Source organism: Ochotona princeps, chromosome 6 (genome assembly GCF_030435755.1).
Source record: "Ochotona princeps isolate mOchPri1 chromosome 6, mOchPri1.hap1, whole genome shotgun sequence".
Taxonomy (NCBI): domain Eukaryota; kingdom Metazoa; phylum Chordata; class Mammalia; order Lagomorpha; family Ochotonidae; genus Ochotona; species Ochotona princeps.
The window spans coordinates 5,905,457-5,930,624 of record NC_080837.1 but is presented as its reverse complement, the minus strand read 5'-3'; the positions used below and the strand labels follow the sequence as shown (position 1 = coordinate 5,930,624).

Sequence of the window (25,168 nt, the reverse complement as noted above, 5' to 3'; positions counted from 1 at the left end):
TAGTTGGGGGGTCTTTTTTCCGTTTATGACGTCAGGTGCTCAGCATTGGTAGAACTTGCAGATTTGGAATGTTAAATTTCGTGGCTTATGTTTGTTGATTCCTCCTTTCAGAATGCCTGCTGCTTGCATGTTAGACCTCTTGGCTTGAATCCCTTTATCTTCTGCGTTTTCGCTGTTTTCTTTACAATTTTTATATTCTAGTATATATTTCTGATATTTCAAGTTTTGAACTTGACGGAGTACTGCAGTTTCCTTTATCCCAGTAAAGTTATGGGCTAACTAGCCGTGACTAGACAGTTCTTTGGCTGGTCTCATCTGGGGACTCTGTGGTCACTGGTTGGTCCTCTGTGGTCTGGACAAAGGACAATATTGGATTGTTGGTCCTGGAGCAATGGCTCAATGGCTAAATCCTTCCCTTGCACGTGCTAGGATCCCATATGAGCACCAGTTAGTGTCCTGGCTGCTCCCCTTCCCATCCAGTTCCCTGCTTGCAGCTTAGGAAAGCAATAGATAACAGCCCAAAGCCTTGGGATCCTGCACCCACAAGGGAGACCTGGAAGAGGCTCCTGGCTCCTGGCTTTGATTGGCTCAGCTGCAGCTGTTGTGGCCATTTGGGGAGTAAACCAGAAGGTGGAAGATGCTTCTGTTTCTTCCCTTGGTAAATCTGATCTGCCTTTCCAATAAAAGCAAATGAATCTTTTTTTTTTTTAAAGCAAAACATTGGAATGTCACTCATGTTTTTCTGCCTGCATGGTGTCTCTTCCTCAAGGACCTCTTCACGTGGCTTCTTTCTCTTCAGGAGGATAGTTATAATTCATGATTTTTTGGCTTCCAAAAGAGGACAAAAGGTTGAGTTGCCAAACATTTTTAAAGGCTTAGATTTGGAGAAAATCCAATGTGATTTATTTTCTTTCATCCTTTTTTTTTTTTTTTTTTTAAGCCAGGTTTATTTATTTGCATGATAACGTTAGAGTGGAGAGATGGTTACAATGGCTAGGGCTGGGCCAGGAACTTCTTCCAGGTCCCAAGCTCGTGGGCCATCCTCCATTGCTTTCCTAGGTGCATTAGCTAAATTGGGAATGGAGCAGCTGGTGCTTGAACTGGTGTCCACATGGGATGCCAGTGCTGCAGAAAAGTGCCTTGGTTCTGCCACACAGCAGCATCCCCCTGCTTTTTTTCTTCTTTAAGATTTATTTATTTTAAAGGCAGAGTTAAGGAGAATAGGGAGAGATGTAGAGGAAGCCAGTGTAATTTCTAATATGGTCAGTCAGTTAAAACAAATCACAGGGCTGGCCGAGATTCCCTATGGATTGGTACCATACAAGGACAAGAGGTGTGGTTTGCTATTTGTTTTCAAAGGTGAGCCATTTGTTTTAAGAGCTTACTCTCTTGTTAGTCCTGATTTATAACATTTTGGTTTTGTTTTATAGGCAGACTATATTACTAAGAGGCTTTAAGGAGTTATTTTGATATACTTTGGCTTTTTACATCTTAGCATGTGTATGTTTAGTAGTTTTTGTAGTTTAAAATAAATTTTTTTAAGATTTATTTTTAGTGCAGAGACAGAGTTAGAAGGAGAGATGGAAAGAAAAGTCTTCCACTTGCTGGTTTACTCCCAAACAGCCACAATGCAGGAGCCAAGAACTTCCAGTTCTCCCACGTGGATGCAGGGCCCAAGACCATGGGGCCATCCTGCACTGTCTTTCCAGGTACATTAGCAGGGAACTGGATAGGAAGCAGCACAGCCGGAGCTCAGACTGACACCCACATGGGAGGCAAGCACCAAATGCAGACACATAGGTTGCTATGCTGCCATGCTGGCCTTTAGTTTATCTTTTTTTTTTTTTTTTAGATTTATTTTTTTTATTATTATTATTGGAAAGCCGGATATACAGAGAGGAGGAGAGACAGAGAGGAAGATCTTCCATCCGATGTTTCACTCCCCAAGTGAGCCGCAACGGGCCGGTGCGCGCCGATCTGAAGCCGGGAACCAGGAACCTCTTCCGGGTCTCCCACGCGGGTGCAGGGTCCCAATGCATTGGGCCTTCCTCAACTGCTTTCCCAGGCCACAAGCAGGGAGCTGGATGGGAAGTGGAGCTGCCGGGATTAGAACCGGCGCCCATATGGGATCCTGGGGCGTTCAAGGCGAGGACTTTAGCCGCTAGGCCACGCCGCCGGGCCCTTTAGTTTATCTTTTTAAAAGACATTCCTCCCCTCTCCCCTCCCAGTTCTGGTGTTAGGTGCAGTGGGTTAAGCTGCCAGTTGCCATGCTGCCATTTGAGTCCCAGCTGCCCTTCAATACTGTGTCAGATGCCACCTTGGGATTTTTTCAACAAATATCTAAGGGTGTGCATATTGAGTGCTGCTTGACCTTGTGGCACAAGTTGTAAAATTTAACATATTTTCTAGATAGCTTTTTTTCCCCAAGTCGTTTCATGCCATCTTTTATTCCTCTTACCTATCCTTTTCAGACTGAGATATAATGTGATTTAAAATCACATTAAACCAAATTTAGTGTGACATAGTTAGTGAATGAGAATCGCCGCTCAGGACAGAGGACAGGAGAGAACCTTGCTAACACTACAGAAACTTTGTGTCGGCTCTTTCCATTATGCTCTTGGATGCAAATCTTCTTTCCAATTTTGCCACTCAACGTATGCATGATTAAGTAACTCAGTTCAGTTGTTTCATATTAGAAGCATCTTTATTTTTAAAAAAATTTGTTTATTCTTATTGGAAAGGCAGATTTACGGGGAGGAGAGAGAAAGATCTTCCATCCACTGGTTCACTCCCCAAGTAGTCACAATGGCTAGAGTTGAGCCAATCTGAAGCCAGGAGCCAGGAGCTTGTTCTAGGTCTCCCACACAGGTGCAGGGTCCCAAGGCTTTGGACCGTCCTCGACTGCTTTCCCAGGTCACAAGCAGGGAGCTAGATGGGAAGTGGAACAGCCATGGTACAAACCAATGCCCATCCGGGATCCCAGTGTGTGCAAGGCAAAGACTTTAGGCACTAGGCTAATGCACCAGTTCCTAAAAACATCTTTATATATTTCTTTTCAGTCACTGTATGTAATTGGTTGACATTGTATGTATCTATTTCTTTTTCATTGCTGTATTTATTACACATTTGAATATGTTATAACATTTGCTTATTAATGGTTTTAGTTGTATCTAGTTTTTGTATATAAGAACCAATGGAAGGTGCTGACATGGTAGCTCAGTAGGCTAATAATCCTCTACTTACAAGTGCTGGCATCCCATATAGGCACCAGATGAGTGCTGGCTATTCCACTTCCAATCCAGCTGTCTGCTTATGGGCTGAGAGCGCGGTAGAGGATGACTCCACTCCTTGGGCCCATGCACCCCTGTGGGAGACCTGGAAGATGCTCATGGCTTTGGATTGGCTCAATTCCAGCTTTTGGGAGCGAACCAGCAGCATAAGATCTTTCTGTCTGTCCTTCTGTCCATCTGCCTTTTCAATTAAAAATATCTCTATGAATGTTTAAAGGAACAGTGTTGTTGTGATCATTTATTTCATGGTACCTCTCCAAACCTTTCTCAGGGGTACACACTTAGGGGAGCTGAGTTACAGGAGCGTGAGGCTCAGTTCCTTCTTCAGCCTGAGCATTGTCAGGAAGAACATCTCCCTGATGACTTTCAGGTGATTTTTGATTTGTCCGTATTGTCATGACGTCTAGCCTGTAACGACAGGGCCTGTGGCCTCCAGGTTGTGCTCTCAGCAACTGCTTAGACTTCACCACTGACGTCTTTGTTGCTGTTTCTTACATGCGCCATACACCTACACCCCTCCACGTACATTCCTCATCAATAGTGTCTTGTGTTACTGTTTTTTAGACAGGGTTTGTTGGGTATGGAGAGTATTGCTTGAATACTTGCTGTCATTCTCATTGTTAATCTGACCCTGTGTGGATGTAATGCATCCAGTGGTGACCCAGCAGACACGTGTATGGTCCCTGTCTTGATGGAGTAAAGGGAAAGTTCGTAATTGAGTCTCCTCCCATTTGTTTATGCATTATTTTCTGCCATCTGTTGTTAGAGCTGTAAAGTGTGATGCTTGCCTGATTCTCTTATTTGAATTTGTAATTCTGGAAGGTGTATGGTTTTCTCTTTTAATGATGAAGTGTGGGTTTTACTTTCCAGTGAGTTTTTGGGGGCATTCAGTTCCACTTAATATTCTGAGGAATGGTGTGTCCCTTTGGCCTAGTGGTTAATGCTGTGCTTCGTGTCCGAGAGTACTGGGTCTGCACTTGATTCCACCTTCCTGCCAATGTGCACCTTGGGAGCGGTGTTGATTGCTCGTTTGCTTGGGGACTTGGGGCTCCTGGCTTCATGGCCAGCTCAGCCCCCAGGTGTTGTGGACATCCAGGGACTAGCCTAAAGGATGGAAGGTGTCTTTCTCTCTCTCTGGTTCTTAAAAGCACAAAGTCTTTAGCGTGGCAACATTTGATTCTGTTATCCTTTTGATTTTTTTCCCCTCTCAATCCTCCGGATGGATATGCCTGTAATTCTATCTTCCATTTCCCTTAACTGTTCTTATTTCCATCTCTTGGAAGGGAATGTCACAAGTTACAGGTGCCTTGTCTGGACAAGTCCATCGTAATTCTAGCCCTTCTTCCCCTTCTACCTGACTGCTCCCTCCCTCCTTGCCTCCGTTTTCCAGAGCTCTCTTGTCCTTTGCATAGTAATCTTGTTACATAGCATTTTCTCAATTATTGCCAAAGATCCAGTCAAAGAAATGTTTTATTCTCTTGGTTTTCTTTGGTGATAATGCTTGCTGTCACTCACTTGAACTGCCTGTGTGACCTGAGGCCTTTCTTTGAGCTTCTTGGTTTTCTTTGTCTGGTGACACTTGGTATTCTCCTCCTACACAGAGGGTGAATCATTGATTGTCTTACATGTGGCTGTGGATGTCCTTGGAGCTGTCACTCTTGTCTGCTGTGGCCTCTTGCCTCCTGGTTTACCTGCCTGTGCACTTCCTGCTGCTGATGAGGAGGTGCCAGCAGGTGGGCTTTCCAACTCCTGAATGAAAGGAAAAGGTGGTCTTCTGGTAGATCTATTGTCCTGACTTAACCTTAAATTGAAACATTCTCTGTTTTCTTTCTGGTTCTGGCAGTCATAGGAAGAGATCAGTATAGCATTTTGATCCCGTCCAGCTGCGGCGAGGACAAGAATAAAAGAATTTGCGGTTCCTTTGGAGTGAAGAATACTCAGCCTGGCTGTGTCCGTGGTCCCCTCAGGCTAGCAGTCTGGTTCCCTCTGTCTCCTACCATAAACCTGTAACATAGACCCTACAGCTTTCATTTGCGCAGGAGACCCTTCTTGTGTGTGGTTTTTCTGTTGCTACCGTCTATGTAGTGAGGTTTTGGTAAGAAAACCTAACCATGTCTTGAATTGAGATTTATCTTGAGCTTTCACAACTCTTAACTGACTTTGTGTTTTGGTTAAATTAATTGTCCTTTTGGGGGGTGAGGGATGGACTCGACTTTCTTTGGAAATTGACAGAAACTGTGTTGATAGTTGCAGGTCTGGCTGCATGTCAGAATCACCTCAAGTAGCTTTTTTGAAAATAGCTTCCCTAACTTGAGCTGTGGTTATGCATCAAGGTGAAGGAATTCATGATGGGGGAAGGGTTTGGGGTGAAGGGGGGGGAATCCCAGTACCTATGAAATTGTGTCATGTAATGCAATGTAATTAATGAATAAATGAATATTAAAGAAAAAAAAAAAAGAAAATAGCTTCCCTGAGGAATGCATTGAAATCAGCCTTTCAAAGGGCCTGTTAGTCACCAATGCACTTAAACGGCTAGGTATGTTCCTTAGGTGCTAAAAATAGTTTTTGGAATATGTATTTAGGGAAATGGAGATAGGGTGAATCATGAAATTTTGGGAGCTGCTGTTTTCTTCCAAGAGACGAATAATAGATGTTGAAAGATTTAAACCTACCATGTGTGTCGTACCTGGATGCATGTCCCCATGCGTGATCCCCCAGCTCAGTAATCCCTCTGAAGGGCAGGCCTTTGTGCCAGCAGAGTGACTGAGAACAGGTGCCAACCTGGTGCTGAGACCTTCATGATTCAGACTTGACCTCTGGACTCCAGTTTACTGTTGTAGGGAGCCTGGGTCCTCCCTGAAGGCTCCTGCAGCGGTGCCTCTGCATGCTGCGTGCTGGAGCCTTAGGCTCTGGCCCAGGAAGCTTCACCTTTGCACTCCTGCCAAAGGTTGCCTTCACCTCGGACTTATTGTGAGTGGGTGGGAAATTGTGTCCTGTTAGCACTTGTAGAAAAAAAACTGGTGATCATTTTTGTAATTTTTTTTAAAATTTTTTGTGATGCATCTTCCTTTGTAGCCTGTAATATCTTTTAAAATGCAAGGCAGTTGAGTTTATATGAAGTCAGGTTTTTCTGGAGTTTAAAAAGATGGGTATTTTAAGGATCAGTAGTTTGGACTACTTGTTTTAAATGAAAGAAGCTATTGCCCTTATATACATAGTTATTATTCTTAGGATAAGATGTATTCTTACTTTAAATCAGATTGTAAAGCTTTCACCTTTGCCTTTTGGCTGGTTGACTTTGTTTATTCCTAAGGCACCTAAATGTGAGTATATTAAATGCATATGTGTTCCTATATCATACACAGATATAACACATGTATAGATGCCCTATTTCAGTATGTATCTGTTGTTATAGACTGCATTTATAAAGATGTCACTTTTACCAGACAAATATGTTTTAGATTGAGTAAGCGCTCCTTTAGTGGAAGTAAATGATGGTCCCCAAGGCTGCTTTGCTACACTGATGGAGTCAGTGTGTGCGCGGTTTTTTTTCCCCGTGAAGTCCTGGACAATCCTTTCTGTGTTTCAGAATGGGGCAACAGAGGAAGTTACTTCGGAAGAGGAGGAGGAGGAAGAGATGGCCGAAGTAGGTATTTTATGTAAGAATACCATTTATAAATATCTCCTCCTGTTTTTTGTTTTTAACATTTTAATAAGTCTCTAACTTCTTTTCTAAAGTAGTGTAATGAGTCTGAGTATAAGGTGGTCAGTAACCTGGTCTGCTCTAGAAATCACAATTAGCTTGGAAAAAAAAATGGAGAGAGTAAGTACCAACTGTTCCTCTAGAGATTTTTGGCAATTCAAAGAGAAGTAAGATACTTGGAGAATAATTTGAAAATTCTGCCAGGATTATGTGTATGAAAAATAATATGAACAAGGAGGGAAGAGAACAATGAGGAAATTAAAGGTATTCAATCTTTTTAAAACCTTTTTTTTCTAATTATGAAAATCAGTTGATGCTTACTACAGAAAGCTGGGAAAATAGGGAAAAGCAATAAATGTCTCCAAAGACAGCAACCATTAACAGTTCACTCACTGTGCGTCTGTGTCTTTCCCTTTCCTTCTGATTTTTTTATGTAATTGAAATTCTTTATTCTCTTTTCTTTATGTATGTTCATATATAAAATTTATTTATTTTTATTAGAAAGGCATATACACAGAGAGAAGAGACAGAGAGGTAGGTCTTCCATCCGTTGATTCACTGCCCAAGCAGCTGCAGTGGCTGGAGCTGTGCCATTCTGGAGCCAGGAGCTTCTTCTCGGTGTCTCATGTGGGTGCAGGGTCCCAAGGCTTTGGACCGTCCTCAGCTGCTTTCCCAGATCACAGGCAGGGAGCTGGATGGGAAGCAGGACAGCTGGGAGTAGAACCAGTGCCCATATGGGATCCTGGTGCGTGCAAGAAGAGGACTTTAGTTGCTAGGCTACCACACCAGGCCCTATTTTTCATTTTATAGTCCTAGTTGACTCACAAGGAATGACTGTGCCGTACTGGCATTTTAATGACTTTCTCATATTACAGTTTTACTGCTTTTACATATGTGGATTTTGTGGGGTTTTTTTTTCTGGTTGTATTAAAATGGCATTGGTGTGTCTAAACTTGTGCTCACATTTTAGGCTAGTTTTTTTTTTAATATTTATTTTTATTGGGAAGGCATATTTATAGAGAGAATGAGAAAGATCCTCCATCCACTGGTTCACTCCCCAAGTGGCTGCAATGGCTGGAGCTGAGCCAATCCAAAGCCAGGGGTCAGGAGCTTATTCCAGCTCTCCCATGCAGGTGAAGAGTCCCAAAGCTTGGACCATCTCCCACCGCTTTCCCAGGCTACAAGTAGGGAACTGGATGGGAAGTGGAGCAGCACAGACATAAACTGGCATCCATATGGGATCCAGTGGGTACAAGGCATGTAGTTTAGCCACTGAGCCATCTCACCAGACCTTAGGCCAGGTGTTTAGAAGAGGCTTCAGACGGTCAAGTTCCTAGAATAGTGGTAAGCAGTTAAGGCTGTTGATACCTCCTGCTGAACTATTTGGCAAATTTCTCTAACTAGCATATTTAGAAGATGGATGGTCTGGTAATAGTTGTGACATTGCAGAGCTGTAAAATATACTTTACTGAGAATCTAGCTTTTAAGCAAAATGCAGGATATTAAAAGGATATTGAAACCTTTTGACTTAAATGTGGAGACCTTTCCCCTCCTCATGGAATAGACATACAGTCTGTCTTTTCCTGTCCCTCTTGGCTGAGGATAATTTTAGTTAGAGACTGCTGAAAGAAACTAGTTTGAACAGGCTAACATTTTCCTCCTTTTTGTAGGATATGTTAGACTTAGATCACTATGACATGAAGGAAGAGGAGCCAATTAGTGGGAAACAGTCAGAGGACGAAGGAATTGAAAAGGAGAACTTGGAAATATTAGAGAAAATTAGGAAGACTCAAAGACAACACCATCTAAATGTAAGTGTAAACGTCCCGAGTCTGGACTTGGGTGGTTAAGGGCTGAGAGAGAACAGGCAGCAGTTCCCAGGGCTGCGTCTCCCCCCGTGTGTGTGGTTGGCCTCCAGCAACTTCTTCAGCTGCCGACAGCCACTCTCCACCTCACTCCTCTGCTCTATCAGAGCCAGCAGCCAGCGCCCAGGCATGCTCCCTTTCCAGCCCATAGTGTTCCTTGTCTGCCTACCCTCTGCTGTGAGGGTCTGTGTATATAATTCAGTCTCCTGCCAAGTGCTGTTCAAATCCTTCCTCCTCTGCGAAGTTGACCTTTGGTCTCGATTTGCCTTGACCAAATCAAAAGCAAGTTCTGCTTTGATTTCTAAAACCTCCTTTATGTATAACAGCATAGAAGTATGAAGTCATCTGTGACAAACACAGTGAGGGGCTTCGTGTTCCCTTGATTCTAAGCTGTAGCAGACAGTACAGAGGTTTTGGATGGCTGCTGTGAAAAATAATTTAAGAACAATTATAAAAAATGCCCTAGCAGAGTAGGGAGACGTCACGTGATTATCTGAACACTTTGTGCTTCCTGCTTCGTATTGGAGCGAGGACTGAATTGTGCAAGTAGGCGGTGAGTGTTGGACACAGTTCTTCAGTCTTATTTGGTCTGTTACTTGACAGTTTAAAAGAATAGACTGTGTTAATTAAATTGTCAGTATGATCACAAGATAACCTATGGCAAGCTGTATTCCAAAGACAAGTTTATTTTGGCTCACAATTCTGGAGGTGGATGATTTGAACAGTACGATGCTGATCCTGGTGAGGGGTTCTCCTGGGACTGCCTCACTGGAGGGTCTGTATATCTGTGTGTGCCCTGGGTGTCTGCCTCCATTGTAATACTGCGAACATAAGATGTTAACAATCAAACTCTGACATGAGTTTGCAGCGACAAATCATACACAATAGCTCAGAGCAAAGAAATTTAGCCAAGCCCATTTCTTGTTTGAAAACAAAAAGGGGGCATATGAATTCATTATAGTTTATTGCACTTTCTAGGCTACACACATTTTTATATGATAGACTATGCTGAGTGCTCCATATACTTTCTCAATCTTCATAGTGAAATTAGATATTTTTCATAGATCTGCAAATCAGGGTTTAAATCGGCTCAAAGTCATATGTAAGAAGTAATATCTCTTGTAAACTTGATCTTTATTCCTCTCAAAATGTGCCACCTTTAGATTTTTCATTTCACATGATCAAAATTTTATGTGCTATAAAAAGGTGAGATATTGGCACATTTTTATCTTTTGAGAAGTTCCAGTACTAGAAAGAATGAAACTTGCTTCATTCAGAAAAACTTTCTCCATTTCTTAATCTATAAACAAGACCGCCATTCCTCCATTGTCAAATTTTTGCATGTAGTCTTATTAATGGAGCTCTGTGTTAGTAATCACATGTCATGGTAAAGGTCTTTAAAATATTTTAAATATTGGTGGGAATTTAGACTCAGAATTCCATATTGTTGGAGAGTCTGTACTGGACTGAACATGTCGGTTAGACTTTTTTTTTTATCTGATAGTAAACGGACCAGACTTGTCCCAGTATTATATTCTTGAAACTTCATAGTTCTTCATTCAGTCCAGCTTAATTCTCTTGGCTTCTTATAGTGTTGAGTAGAGTGAACCATTTTTTACAAACTCTTTTGTGGACTTGTCTATTATCTTGTGGAGTTCTGTCAAATGAACAGTGAGTTTTGTGTTTCAGGGTGCGGTGTCTGGGTCAGTGCAAGCCTCAGACAGACTCATGAAAGAGCTCAGGGATATATACCGATCACAGAGTTACAAGTCAGGTAAGTAACCACCATGCCTTAAAATGGAACTGGGCAGAAACAAATGTTCATTAACTTTAAGGGACATTAAGCTCAGATTTAAACGGATTCCAGAAGATGTAGGAGGTAAAAAAGGATGAGTTCCTGTTTTTTTCCACATTTAAATAAAAAATTGTGTTTATGGATACATTGTACATCTTTAAGATTTTACTTGAAAGAATTTTGGAGAAAGGGAGGGAGAGGCAGACATTCCTTGTGCTGGTTCACTGCCCACATGACTGCAGTGGGCAGGACTCAGCAGACTGAAACCGTAAGTTTCATCTGAGTCTTCCATGTGGGTGGCAGGGTCCCAAACACGTGGGCCATGTTCTGCTGCTTTTCCCAGGCCATTCACAGGGAGCTGGATCGGAAGTGGAGAAGCCAGGACATGACTCAGCCTCTGTGTGGAATGTCAGCACCATAGCCAGTGGTTTTACCTACTATGTCACAGTGCTGGCCGCCCTAGGTGATTTATAAAGACAAGAGAGACAGAGAGGCAGATCTTCTGTCCGATGGTTCACTCCCCAAGTGGCCGCAATAGCCAGAGCCGAGTTGATTCAAAGCTATGAGACCAGAGCCTCTGCTGGGTCTCCCATGGGGTGTAGGGTCCCAAGGCTTTGGGCCGTCCTCGACTGCTTTCCCAGGTCACAAGCAGGGAGCTGGATGGGAAGCGGGGCTGCCAGGATATGAACCCATATGGGATTCCAGCATGTGCATGGCCAGGACTTTAGCTGCTCGGCTACTGCGCCAGGCCCGCAGTTAGGATTTGAACATGTACTCATATGGGATGTTGACCTCATGGCCATTTTAGGGGTGAACCAACAGATGGAAGATAGCTTTCTCTTCCTCTTTCTCTTTTTCTGTCATTCTGTCCCTTAGATAGCTAGCTAGCAGTTTGATCCATTCCAGAATTTTCAGGATGATCAAATCAAAATCAGAAAGTATTTAAAATTTTTCAAAGAATTTCCTTGCCTTATAGAGCATAAGATAAAAACAAATTTTATGCTTTGAGTTGTCAGAAGGTTTTGTCCTAATAATTTTCCTTGTGACTAGTCTGTGAAGTTTGTCTATATTAAATAAAGTATTTGAATACCAATTTTTATCTTCAAATGTTAATTTGTTTTTACATTATTTGTAATAACAAAGCAAGTTATCTTACAGTATCTCTATAAAATCACTACAGTTACTACAAAGATTGGTAGTAAATTTACTTGTACTAACCAGGAGGAAAGATACACCCAGAAAGTTGAAGAAAGAGAGGCTGATGTGCTGGGGTAACAAGTTAAGCCAGTGCTTGCCATGTTGGCATCCCTCATCAGAGAGCACCTTGCAGTCTTGGCTGCTCAGATTCCAACGTGACTTCCTGCTCTTGTGCCCAGGAAAGAAGCAGCTGATGGTCCAGGTGCTCTGGTCTCTGCCGCCAGAGTGGAGCTCCACATGCAGTTCCTGGCTCCTCCTGCCATTGGCCCATCCCAGCCCAAGCTGTTGGCACCCATTTGCGGAGTGAGCCAGTGGTCAGGCGATCTTTCCTTCCCATCCTCTGTCCCTTTGCCTTTCATGTAAATAATCAAAAGATGACATGTATGTGGGATTCCCTTTTTAAAGAACTGTGTGTATGTGTCAAGAAGAGACATCTTAAGCACATATGAATTTACGCAATCTTTTTTTCTTAACGTCAAGCAGTTTTTCAGTTTATTCAGGAATCAGTAATTTTTGACTTTAATTATCTGTTAAGGCAATGAGAGACTCAACTGCAGTTGATAAAATACTTAGACTTTAGCTTATTTGTTAACATGGTTTAGTAGAATTTTTTTGCTTTTGTTGGCTGTTTAATCAAGTTATGTGAGAGTGATAGTTATGTGATCGAAAGAAGAGAATTAATGTGGCCTATCTCTCTACAGGGATTTACTCAGTGGAACTCATAAATGACAGTTTATATGACTGGCATGTTAAACTGCAGAAGTAAGTGGCTTTTTGATGCTAATCTACTCTTTGCAGAGACGGTTGTCACCCTGGGGTTTTATCCCTGCTTAGTTGATGCCCTTCTACGCTGGCTTTCACTTAGAACTTCCTGTGACCTTTCTTGTCTCAGAACTCGTTCTTAGATGATTAAAACCAGCTGTTTTTGAGGCTTAGCACATGAAGTATGAGAGGACCAGAGGTGGGAAGCAAGCATTTCCTGGATTTAGGGAGATGATGGGAATTTAAAAACAAGAGAGACTATAGTGACTTGATGGGGGCCCGTAATCCCATCACTTTTGGGATCAGGGTTTGAGTCTTGCCAGTCAACATGAGAACAATTGTGGGCACACTTAGATCTGGGGAGTGATCTGACTTGGTGTGGTGCGTCTGCTTCTTAGGGCAGCGTGCTAACATTTGAGTTATTGAGAAAATTATGTACCTATGGCTGTTTTCCTTTAGAATGACAGCTGACTTTGAATTTCCTCCTTGGAACAGATCTAGATTGCTGTGGTCTCTCTTAGGCTATTTATTCCCAAAGTGCTGGAGGCTGTCATGATTGCTTTTCCTAAAGCTATAGAACCTTAGGGCTTCTGTTAGTTATGGAATCGGTTCTTTCATGAGTTCAGTAAGAAGCATGGCTCTTTGAACTTGTTTTGTTTTTTAATTCTCAGGGTTGACCCTGATAGCCCTTTGCACAGTGATCTTCAGATCTTAAAAGAAAAGGAAGGCATAGAGTATATTTTGCTTAACTTCTCTTTTAAGGTAAGAAAATAGTAATGGGCCTAGAATTGGTTGTAATGAGAGTACGTTTGTTGCCAGTGCTTTGGAGAACGATGTGGTGTTTGGGAAAGTAGATGGGTCCTCATGCTGTTGTTTTTTGTTTGTTTTTAGGATTTATTTATTTTCATTGGAAAGGCAGATTTATAGAGAGAAGAAAATACAGAGAGATCTTCCATCCACTGGTTCACTCCCCAAACGGCTAGATCTGATCTAATCTGAAGTTGAGCAGTTACCAGGAGCCTCCTCCAGGTCTCCCACACAGGTGCAGGGTCCCAAGGTTTTGGGCCGTCCTCCACTGCTTTCTCAGGCCACAAACAGGGAGCTGGATGGGAGGCGGGGCATCCGGGATTAGAACCGGTTGGTGACCATATAGGATCCCAGCATTTGCAAGGCGAGACTTCAGCTACTAGGCTATTATGCCAGGACCATGAAGAAATTTTTATGAAGGTTTCATGGGCAAGGACAAAACTGAGAATTCTGAGAAAAGCTGAATTACAGATTCACCTTTGGGCAGTAAAACTGCCAAGAAGAGCAGACATTGCTGCCCAGGCCAGGAAGGATCCATCTGGTGGGAGTGAGGGCATTGGGACCTCTGGGGCCTTTTAGGATACTTGCCTGACTGTAGTCTGAGTCTTGATCAGCCTATTTGGCACATAATTCTAACTTTTTTAAAAGATTAATTTATTTTATTACAAAGTCAGATATACAGAGAGGAGGACAGAGAGAGAGAGGAAGATCTTCCGTCCAATGATTCACTCCCCAAGTGAGCTCAACGGCTGGTGCTGCGCCGATCCAAAGCCGGGAACCAGGAACCTCTTCCGGGTCTCCCACACGGGTGCAGGGTCCCAAGGCTTTGGGCCGTGCTCGACTGCTTTCCCAGGCCACAAGCAGGGAGTTGGATGGGAAGTGGAGCTGCCAGGATTAGAACCGGCGCCCATATGGGATCCCAGGGCATTCAAGGTGAGGACTTTAGCCGCTAGGCCACGCCGCCGGGCCCCATTCTAACTTTTGTACCTCTTTATTTTATGCTCTTTTCAGAGTTTATTTAATGAAAGTTTTTTTTCCTAAAATGCTAAAAAATACAGGTTAAAAATCACTAGGCTCCTGCTTGCTTCGGCAGCACATTTACTAAAGATCCACGGACTGTCAGTGAGATTTTGATTTGACATGGAATCTGGATAAAATGTAATGGTTTAAAATCTTTTAAAACATTGAACCTTTTGTCAAAGAAAACAACTAGGAAATGTTTCGAAGGGGTAACCGTTCTATGGAGCTCCTTAGATCACTTCCTTCACATTAAGAGGAATTTATGCAACCTTCGCCTTGCAGGGTGTTTTTTTTGTTTTTTTTTTTTGTTTGTTTTTTTCCGTTTCAGCTTGATAGGCTCCAGTGCATTCACTGCTGTAGAGAGGGCATGGGAGTGTGTAGACATCTGAAGTACGATTTTAGGATGCTTGCTTGGCACAGTGCTGAACAAGTCGCTTGGGACACTGCATCCCGCTTTATAGTGCCTGATTGAAGCCCGGGCTCTATTTCCAACCCAGTTTCCTGCTTCGGGTGCCCCTGGAGGGCAGCAGCTGGCAGGTCGGGTACTTGGGTGGAGTTCCTATTGTGGATTTGGAGTCCTGCAATGGGCCTGGCTGAAACTGGCTGTTGCCTGCATTTGTGTTTCTGAACCACAGCTCCTGATAGTGGAAGGAAAGACCTTTTGAAGGGTTGGAGTATTTTTCCAAATTCTATTTTATTTTCTAAAGATCGATTTATTTTACTTGGAAAGTGAAGAGTTGGAGATTGAAGGAGAGACAGACCTTCCATCCACCAATTCACCCCTCAAATGGCTACAAGAGTCAGAGCTGGGCCAGCCCAAGTTGGGTGCCAAGACCTTGTCTGAGCCTCCCATGTGGGTGCAGGGTCCCAAGGCTTTGGTTCATCTTCCAGTGCTTTCCCAGGCGACAAGCAGGGATGGGAAGCAGGGCAGCCAGGACTTCACTCAGTGCCCTTATGGGATGCTGGCACCAGTAGGCAGAGGCTTAGCCTATTGCACCACGGAGCTGGTGGTGTGGAATATTTATTAAAAGGCCTGATTGTCCCAGGATAGCTGCAAAGACCTCCACTGCCAAGATACTACAGGCATCGGGATTTGCAAACCTGTGAGGATGGCCGTTAGGACTCAGATTCTACGGGATGGAGTGAGAACAAGGCATGTCCTGCCTCAGACGTCCGCAGTGACAGCTGTGAGGCTTTGAGTAAAAAGACGGAACTTGGAACGTGATGCAGAATGGGAGTGTGGCTTAGCAGCCCAGTAAACCTGTTGTGCCGTGTCTATGGAAGTGGTTTTCTGACCTCTCAGGCCGCATGGCAGTTACTGAATAGATTCTGTTCCATGTCCCAAGATGACTGGTTAAATTATGCATGTGGAGAGAGCATGTAGGGCTTCATGATTACCGTCTTCGGCATTTGTACGACTAGATGTGGAACTCTTTGTTTTTGAAGAATATAAGGCATAAAACTGGAATAAGTCAAAATTATAAAGAGGCAGTCTTCAACTTACTATAAGAAAGTGATTTGTAACTGTGTGGAACATATGATGTGGCAGTCTTTCAAAAACAGAACATTTCCTCATCCTTAAGAATAGCTTAGGAAGCCGAGATGCAAAATTGGAAATTAGCTTTGCGTTTGTTGCCTTGAGACTTTCAAGTTCTGAGTTAAATTAGCAAGCTATCTAAGTAACCCCAACATTGACTTCCACAATCACCTTTGTCTTTGCTGTTTGATTCCTGAAGCATCATGATTAATGAGGGCACTCAGCTTGCTGGGCTTGTCCAGTGGACACTCTGGGTTTCAGCGAGACGAAGAAACGTTCTAAGAACTGCTCACAGTGAAGGGAGGTTTGCAAGTCACTCTTCTGAGATGATGTGAAGACTCAAGTGACAGGTTTCGTGAGGTTGAACTTTATCAAAAAGGTAGATTTACAGAGAGAAGGATACAGAAAGAGCTGCCTGCTGCTTTACTCCCCAAGTGGCCAAAGAGCCGGGGCTGAGCTGATCCAAAGCCAGGAGCCAGGAGCTTCTTCTGGGTCTCCCATGTGGGTGCAGGGTCCCAAGGCTTTGGGCCATCCTCGACTGCTTTCCCAGGCCACACACAGGGAGCTGGATGGGAAGTGGAGCAGCCAGGATGTGAACTGGTGCCCACATGGGATCCTGGTGCATGCTTGCGAGGATTTTAGCCACTAGGCATGCTGGCTGGGTCCATGAGGTTGAACTTTACCAAGGTTTGCCTCTGTGCCTTTCATTATGTCTGCCACATTTTAGATCAAACGTGAATTAGGTGAGGCCTGTGGTTTTAGTAAATCTGATATTTGCTTTGTTGTTGTTGTTGTTGTTGATTCCCCAAATGGCCACAACTGATCGGAAGCTGGGAACCTGGAGATTGCTTTGGGTCTGTCATGTGGATGTGGGTGTCAAGGATTTGAGCTGTGCTCTGTTACCCACCCAGACTATAAGCAAGGAGCTGGATCTGAAGTGAAGTAGCTGGGATTCAAACTGGCATCCATATGGAATGCCAGCAGCATAGGTGTAGGCTTAACCTACTGTACTACAACGCTGGCGCCTTTTCATTGGAGCAAGTAGTCCATGGCATTTAATGTTGTTGCTGATACTTAGGGTAAATCTGCCATCTTTTATAAAAATTAATTTATTTGAGAAGCAGGGAGTGAGTGTGTTAGTGAGCCAGCTAGCTCTGGTTCGCTCCCCAGATGCCTGTTCCAGAACAGAGAGCCAAGACTTCAGGACTTAAACACAGGTCTGCCATGGAGGTGGCAGGAATTCAACCATGGGAGCCAGCCCCTGCTGCCCTTCCGGGTGTGCCCTGCCAGGAAGGTGGAATTCAGGGCAGAGCTGGGGCTCACATGCAGGCACGTTTTTTGGGATGCTGGGGTTCCCAGTGGCATCATGACCTCTAGGTCCGACTCCAGCCCCACTTCAATCATCTTACAAGTGACTCCTACCTGTTCTTGCTCCATGCTCCTTTTTCTTTTGTGTTAAAAAAATTTTTTTTAATATATACTCTGGTTTCCCACCTCTGTCATCTTGGTTAAGTGTTGTCTTGCTTTTTCATCATACCCTGTAGTGACAATACATGTGCTGGCTTTATAGGAATTTATTATCTTGTATCTTGTTATTTTCTTCATTTTCTTCCTTTTTGTCTTTCTAGCTTAATTCTGAATGTTTCTGAGCTGTTTTCCAGCTTACTAATCTTCCTTCTAGTTTTTTTTTTCCCGCACAGTGGTTAAACTCTTCCATTACAATTAATTTTAATACTGTATTTTATTTCTAAATTTAGTTGACAAATAGTTCTTTTCCTTATACTTAGCAGAGTTACTTTCAAGTAACTCCACTGTCTCAACCCCCTGTGTTTGGGCCTGCTGTTGGAGACAGCCCACTCCCATGGCCGGCTTTCTCGGTAGTGTGACTTCTACATGAAATACGGTAGGGCTCTTTGGCAGCCTGCGATTCTTCCTCTGGAGAGATTCACCTTGACCCCTGCCAGGGGCTTGGGCAGAGCAGCCCAGGATTGCCTCTTCCAGTAAGGGATTGTGATGGTTTCAGCTCTGTGGGGACAGGTTGTAGTTTGCCCTGCAGGGCCCGGCTTGAACGGTTGGGGCTGATCAGAGCCCCTGTGATGGACTCTGAGCTGCAGTGTCGGTCACACTGCTTGAGCCTGTGAGTTCGATCCCATGTGTTCCTCTCTCACCTTTCTCTTCCATAATTGAAAGACAAACCAAGGGAAACACAGCCCTCCGATCTGGGATTCCTTGGTTTCTTCCGTCTCCTGGTCAGCCTGCGGTGATTTTATTTGCCACCCTTCTTGATCAGGGCCAGAAGATAGACCAGATGACCCTGTCTGTCATTGATGGAATGATCTGTAGAGTTTGTAGATTTGTAGACTTCTGCTGAAAGTGAACATGTTCATATATTTTACCAATTTTCCAAAAGCATTGTTCTATTTGTCCTTGATGGGACTTTATACTTTGGTTTTTCACTTTTATTGTTTGGTACTAACTTTACAACCATCATGTGTCATCAGAATATGAATACATTTTTTTATAGGCTATTTAGTTTTCCAAATAGCATAGTATTAAGAATATTTTTAGAGGTTGGCATGATGGCTCAATTAGCTGATCTTCCACCTGCAAATGCCGTCGTCATTCCATATGGGCACTGGCTCATGTTCCAACTGTTCCTCTTCCCATCCAGCTCCCTGCTTGTGGCCTGGGAAAGCAGTGGAAGATTGACCAAAGCCTTGGGACCCTGCACCTGCGTGGGAGGCCTGGAAGAGGTTCTGGGCTTGGGTCGGCTCAGCTCTGGCCATTGCAGTCACTTGGGGAGTGAACCAATGAATGGATGGAAGATCTGTCTCTGTAATCTGCCTTTCTAGTAAAAATAAATAAGTTTTTAAGCAAATAAGGATGTTCTTGGATTAAAGTTGCCTGTTTGCTTTCTAGGATAATTTTCCATTTGATCCTCCATTTGTTCGCGTGGTGTTACCTGTTCTCTCAGGAGGGTAAGTTCAAATGATTACTTTTTGGATGATGTGCCACAGAATCCTGTGGAGGGAGGTGTTAGGCCTGCAGTGCGAGGCTCTGTCCTGGATGTTCTGCTTCTCAGATCTGGGCTGGGGTGACGTCATCTTTGAGGAGTTCCCAAGGCAGGTCATCGCTGCTGCTCTGGGTCCCACGTTCAGGACTGTTGGTGTAGACCGCTTTGACTATGGCGGCTCTTGTGTACGTGTATTTCATCATGAAAATTCAAATGCTTTTCAAAATATATTTTTGCATCAAGGGTTTACATGAATGCCATGTGCCCATGACCCTGAGTGCCTGCTGGGCTACTCACGGGTGCTCTGATGGGCCTCAGAGCTGTCTGTGCATGTGCGGTGACTGCCGTGTAGGGGGAGTGAGCAGTGATGACTGGGCACTTTGTACTGAGGCTTCTGCTGCTTCCTTTTGACTGAAAGTGTTCCTGGTGGGTAGGGGAAAAATATATCAAAATTTGTTTTTAGGATAGTTGTGAAACATTGTTTATAACCCCAAGGTGTAGGGGTGGCTAAACTAATCTGAGGATTTTAAACACGTGACAAATTCCACTTCGTGGAATACTCTGTATTGTGATTTAAAATGCAAAGTCCCTTCAGTCATTGCTATAGTTGAGACAGTACTAGTTATATTTAAGTTAAAAAATATGGGAAACTGCTAAAAAAACGATTTCAGGGTTTTCTGTAGAAGTGTCCCCTTCCTATAATTGTTACATTTAGCTTTATTTATTTGTTCATTTTTGGTGGGGGGCTCAAACCCTGTTAAGAGTTGTGTCTCAGTGGTCAGAATGTGGGGTGTTGATTCTATACAGTTGCTATTTGGGCATGATGTGTGTCTGTAAAACTCAGTTAAAATGGTTTTGAAAGATACAGCACGGCACATAAATGTACTAATCCCTTTCTGAGCTCTGCAGCACCGTGATGTTGCCTAAGAGCTTGCCTCCCTGACACCTGCCGTATCTGCCAGAATATTCTGTGTCCTGCTAATATTATAGGGTTTTGAGACATCAGACTCGAAATATTCTTTACCGAAGAACTTCCTGGGGCCTATTAATGTGACTTCCCGAGTTGACCTTGAGTGTCTTTTCCCACATGTACAGAACTAGTATCTGCTTTGCTCCTTCGCCATGGCTCCTCAGAGCCTGGTGTGCCTTGGTTAGTTCACTCTGGGTGGGAAGTGCTGCTGTATTAGAAATCCGGAGGTTGGAAGTGACTCCCATGTGTCTGTGATACAGAGCAAGAAAACCTGAAGTCCTGTCTTGCTGGATAGGCTTAGGGGGTCCACAGATTCTGTTCTAGAAAGCCTGGTCCCTTTTAATGACCTGCAACAAGGCTGCTCACAGACATCCTGTAAGGGTGGGTGCGGATGACAGAAGGTTAATGAAGCAAGAATAGTGTTATTTGGAATTGTGCCAAGCTTTATTTTGTTACCTCTTGAGCTTGCGTGGATCTCTTTTTGGATTACACAGTGAATGTGCCGTGGACAGTACTGGACCGGTCACGAAGTCTCATCAGTTTCAGAGGTTGGCCATTAGGTAGCTGGGCAAATATTTACATACACAAAATAAACATAGGGTTGCAAAATGCTAAATATTTAACCTTAAGTATCCTGCTCAGAACACCAGCTTTGTTCTAGGCACCAAACCTTCGAATGTGTCCTGTAGTTTGTTGCCTATGTTTTTAAGAAGCTTTTACTAATTAGACTTCAGGATTGTGCTTTGGTGTGTGTTCTTGCGCAGAAAAGTGTTTAATCAGTGTCTAACAGAATGGAAGAAGGTAATTTTTGTCTTAAATGCTTTTCAAGAGAAAAAAAATGAGGCTTGGAACAAGTCAGTACGTTTAGCATAAGATGTTTTTATCTAAACACTATGATAAAGTTGCATAAGATTTGCACATTTTGTTAGAAATTATAAGTATACTCTTCAGTAGCTTGCCACTTGTGTGTGGAGAGCAATATGTGAAGTTCTGAATAATGTCGTTTAGATTTCTAAAATCTGGCACATTGAGTTTTTGGCCACATCGGGGCCATTGTCCCTATGCATTATTCAACTTATTAGTCAGTTGAGTAAGTCAACTTTGACTTACGCAAAACAAACAAACCTTCTGACTCCTGATGAAGTGCTTTTCATGATATCAAAGGCCAGTTACATAAAAGGAAAGTAATAAAGTATTAAGTCCTCCACGGACTGTCACGTGTGACGTGTGGAGAGGTCACAGGAGCAGGAAGCTGCTCTGGCTCCGGAAGGCGTTGCCAGGTAGTGAGGTCAGAGGTCAGAGGTCAGAGGTCTTGAACATCATCCACATAGGTGTGAATGATCGTGTGTCTAGGAAAGAGTGCTTTGTATTTAGAATATACAGACTGGTGTGAGCTGGAACAGAAGGAGTGGCGGTAGCGTTCCCAGGGGTCAGCGTAAGAAACCATGCTGCCGCCAGGACTCATGACTGTCCAGTACCACAGACTGGTGACTAGGCCCTATGATTGTGCTTTAGGTGAGCAACCCATTACCTGTGGACACAGAGTGTGTCCCTTTTTTTTTTAAGATTTATTTATTTTTATTGGAAAGTCATATACAGAGAGGAAGAACTTTCGTCTGAAGATTCACTCCCAAAGTGGCCACAATGGCCAGAGCTGCGCCAATCTAAAGCCAGGAGCTTCCTCCGGGTCTCCCATGCGGGTGCAGAGTCCCAAGGCTTTGGGTCGTCCTTGACTCTTTTCCCAGGCCACAAGCAGGGAGCTGGATGGGAAGTAGGGCTGCCAAAATTAGAACTGGTGCCCATATGGATCCTTGTGTGTGCAAGGCAAGGACTTTAGCTGCTAGGCCACCGCGCCAGGCCCAGAATCTGTCCATTTTTTAAGAAACTGGTTTCAAAAACATGAACAACAGTTAGAAAAAAAAAGTTCTAGGAAGATAAGTCTGGTGATAGTACAAGAGATTAGTAGTGGTCAGGACAGTACAAGTCAAGTAGAAGACAGACAGTAGTCGCAAAGCCTGCAGGATTGTGGCGTCAGGTACTCAGTCCGAGTCAGTAGAGGAAGTGGAAAAGGGAACGAAGCTTGACCGCTGGAGGCAGAATCAAAATGACATGGCCTTCAGGGGAATTGTTGAATAATTTGAACTAAAAATGAAATACTGATAAAACAGCTTGCAATCTATAATCAGCATAGAGTTAACCATTCTGTGGTGGAGATTTTTTTTTTTTTTTTTTAAGAATTACTTAATTGGGACTGCTGCAATGGTTCAATTGGCTAGTCCTCCACCTGAAAGTCCTGGCGTCCTGTGTGGGCACTGGCTCGTGTCCTGGCTGATCTGCTTCTCATCCAGCTCCCTCTTTATGACCTGGGAAAGAAGTAGAGGATGGCCCAGAACTTTGGGACACTGCACCCTCATGGGAGACTCAGAGGAGGCTCCTGACTGCTAGTGTCAGATGGGTTCAGCTTTGGGCCGTCCTCGACTGCTTTCCCAGGCCACAAGCAGGGAGCTGGATGGGAAGCGGGGCTGCCAGGATTAGAACCGGCACCCATGTGTGATCCCCACGTGTGTCAGGCAAGGACTTTAGCCACTATCCTACCGTGCCAGACCCTGGAACCATTGTTCTTATGGGATGCCACTGTTATCACAGCTTTATCTGCACTACAACTCCAGCCCTGGGTTGATCAATTTTTATTCCATATATTGGCTGTCCCACATGTGCTCTGTTTCTTGTCATAATCAGGCTTTTGGGGAACAAACTCCAGCTTTATTGTGATAAAGCTCACGTTGCTAAAATTCACCTTTCAGAGTATGAGTGGACATTTCAGTGGTTTTTAGTCTTGTTTTGTGGAGTTGTGCAGCTATTTGCACTATGTAATTTCAGAAACTATCCCCCCTTGTATCGTTGGCAGGCACTCCCGAGTCCTTGCCTGCCCTCCCACGGACTCTGGCAACCACTGCTCTGATTCCTGTCTTTGTACACCTGCCTATTCTGACTATGCAGAGAATCAAACAAAATGTGGTCTTCTGTATCTGGTTTCTTTCTAGTAGTTATCAACCAAAGGCTTGAGGAGTCTGAACTTAGCAGGGTGTTGGCTGTACAACTTTGGTAACTGAATTTTTAAAGTTGAAAAATGTCCCTCTGTCCATGTGTGTGACATATTATGCTTACATGACCTTTATAGATTGTTATTGCTTTTCATTGTGCTGCTTTGAACTGTTCCAATATTCAACAGAAACTCTGAGGCACAGAACAGTGAGTTTAACACCCTGATAAAGATGGGTGTAATTCAACTTGGAAATAGAGCTGGCTACTTTGAGGGTCAAGTGCAGCTCACAGCACACGTCAAGGACAGGTGTCCTGACCTCATTTGGTATAGGTTACTAGAACTACTTCTGTCTTGTGGTTAAGCATTCAACAAATATTTTTAGCTAGTATGTGCTTACAGAAGCACACTTTGGTTTGACCTGCAAATGTGAAAAACTTCCTTTCTTCCTACCTGATGAGACCGTTTCTTTCAGATTCAGTTATTTGAAAATCAGAGTTGTAGAAAGAGTGAGTGAGTTTTCACAAGCCAACTCCCATCGTCCACTGGTTCAGGGCAAAGCCAGGAGCTTCATCTGGGTCTCCCATGTGGGTGGCAGGGGCCTCCTTTCACTGCTTCCACAGGGGCATTAGCAGGCAGCTGGATCAGAAGTAGAACAGTTGGAACTGGGACTAACACTCCGACGGTATGCCAGCATCGCAGGCCGCATCTTGACCCGCTGCAGCGTAGCACTGCCCCAATCAAGTCCCTTTCTAGCTTGAGCATTTCTACATGCGAAGGTCAAGTGTGGTGACAACCAGTCGGCAATTGATTAGACTTTGAGCAGTGTTTAAACGAGAATCTGGATCAGCCCAATGGGGGAGCCAGAGAGTTGAAGATAGATTTCTGTGTTCAGAAATGCAAGAGACTATACAGAGTTCTCAGTGTTCAATCCCACGGCTGTCGGAGCCAGCACTGTGACATGGCAGGCTAAACTTCTGCCTGCAGCACAGCATCTCTTAGGACCGCTGGTTCGTGTCCTGGCTGATCATCTTCCTGTGCCAGCTCCCTGCTAACGGACTGGGAAAGGGGCAGAGGATGATCCAAATCTTTGGGCTTCTACACCCATGGCGGAGATCCTGAGGCAGCTCCTGGCTCCCAGCTTCAGGCCAGCACAGCTCTAGCTGTTGCAGTCACTGTGGGAATGAACCAGTAGACAGATCTCTCTCTCTGTGTCTCTCCCTCTCTTTCTGTAACCTTGCCTCTCAAGTAAAAAATAAATTAAAAATCTCCTGGCTCTCCATCTAAATTTAATTCTTCAGTGTTTTTCTTTTAGGTTTCCTTTCCCTCCCATTAAACTCCCTTTTTGAAAAATGAAAATAGCAGTTGGAGAAACCCTTGCTTGAATTCTCCAGGATGAGGGAGTTGAGTATGTCCCCTATCTCGTTAATTTCACTGTTATAGTGACTAATGTTAATGGTCTACAATCGGCATTTTTTAGATGCCTTGCTTGTGTGTTGATTTGATTTCGTCCACGTAAAGATGGCATCCTGAGAGAATGAAAGGCTCGCAGCTTACAGTAGCCTTGGTAAATTTTATGGTGGAGAAACATCATTTGGAAGAGCAGCCGAGGAAGGGTGTGAGCCAGGCTCTTGCAGAAGACAATTGTGCGTGGTGACCCGGTGTTGGTGTAGACCTTGGCAATGCTCTGGGCTTCCCTGCTTCCAGGGCAGCACGATTGCTCACACGATCACATTCTTTTTGTTTTTGAAGCTTATTAATGTATTTTAAAGCTTAAAATAACTCTAATTGGGAAGCGAAATTGTTTGAGAAAAGGCAGAAAAGTCGAAGACTCTTGTTCCAAATAACGACTTCCCTAAAGGAGTTCCAGGAGGAAATCCCCAGAGGTGGGTCTCAGAGAAGAGTGCACAGGCTAGAAAGCAATGGAGTGCCTCAGAGAAACCCGATGGTCGGAGCTGTTCTCTTCTCACAACGGAGTGGAAGCAAACAGCTGAAGCCCCCAAGGGTCACACAGACGTTCGTTATTATGGGTAGGGTGATGGAGAGGGGCCTTGGTGCTTTCGCTCTTGTTCTCTGCAGTGCTTAGGGCTAAGTGCTTAGTTTCTAGCATTTCAAAAGTCTGGAAGTGTTTTTTAGTTGAACATATTACAGCACTACCATTAGAAT

At 43.8% G+C, this 25,168-nt stretch overlaps 1 protein-coding gene across 2 annotated transcripts in view; it reads left to right on the top strand.

The window, feature by feature from the left end:
• Window positions 1-25,168, top strand: part of UBE2Q2 (ubiquitin conjugating enzyme E2 Q2) — a 52,462-nt gene that overhangs the window by 19,898 nt on the left and 7,396 nt on the right. For both annotated transcript variants that reach the window (XR_009245572.1, XM_058665507.1), the window contains exons 4-9: window positions 6,880-6,936; window positions 8,664-8,804; window positions 10,548-10,632; window positions 12,552-12,612; window positions 13,284-13,374; window positions 18,896-18,954. Coding sequence is in view for 1 of the 2 variants with exons in the window: in XM_058665507.1 (XP_058521490.1) it covers window positions 6,880-6,936; window positions 8,664-8,804; window positions 10,548-10,632; window positions 12,552-12,612; window positions 13,284-13,374; window positions 18,896-18,954 (494 nt within the window). In the remaining variant the exon portion in view is untranslated. The remainder of the gene's footprint in view (window positions 1-6,879; window positions 6,937-8,663; window positions 8,805-10,547; window positions 10,633-12,551; window positions 12,613-13,283; window positions 13,375-18,895; window positions 18,955-25,168) is intronic.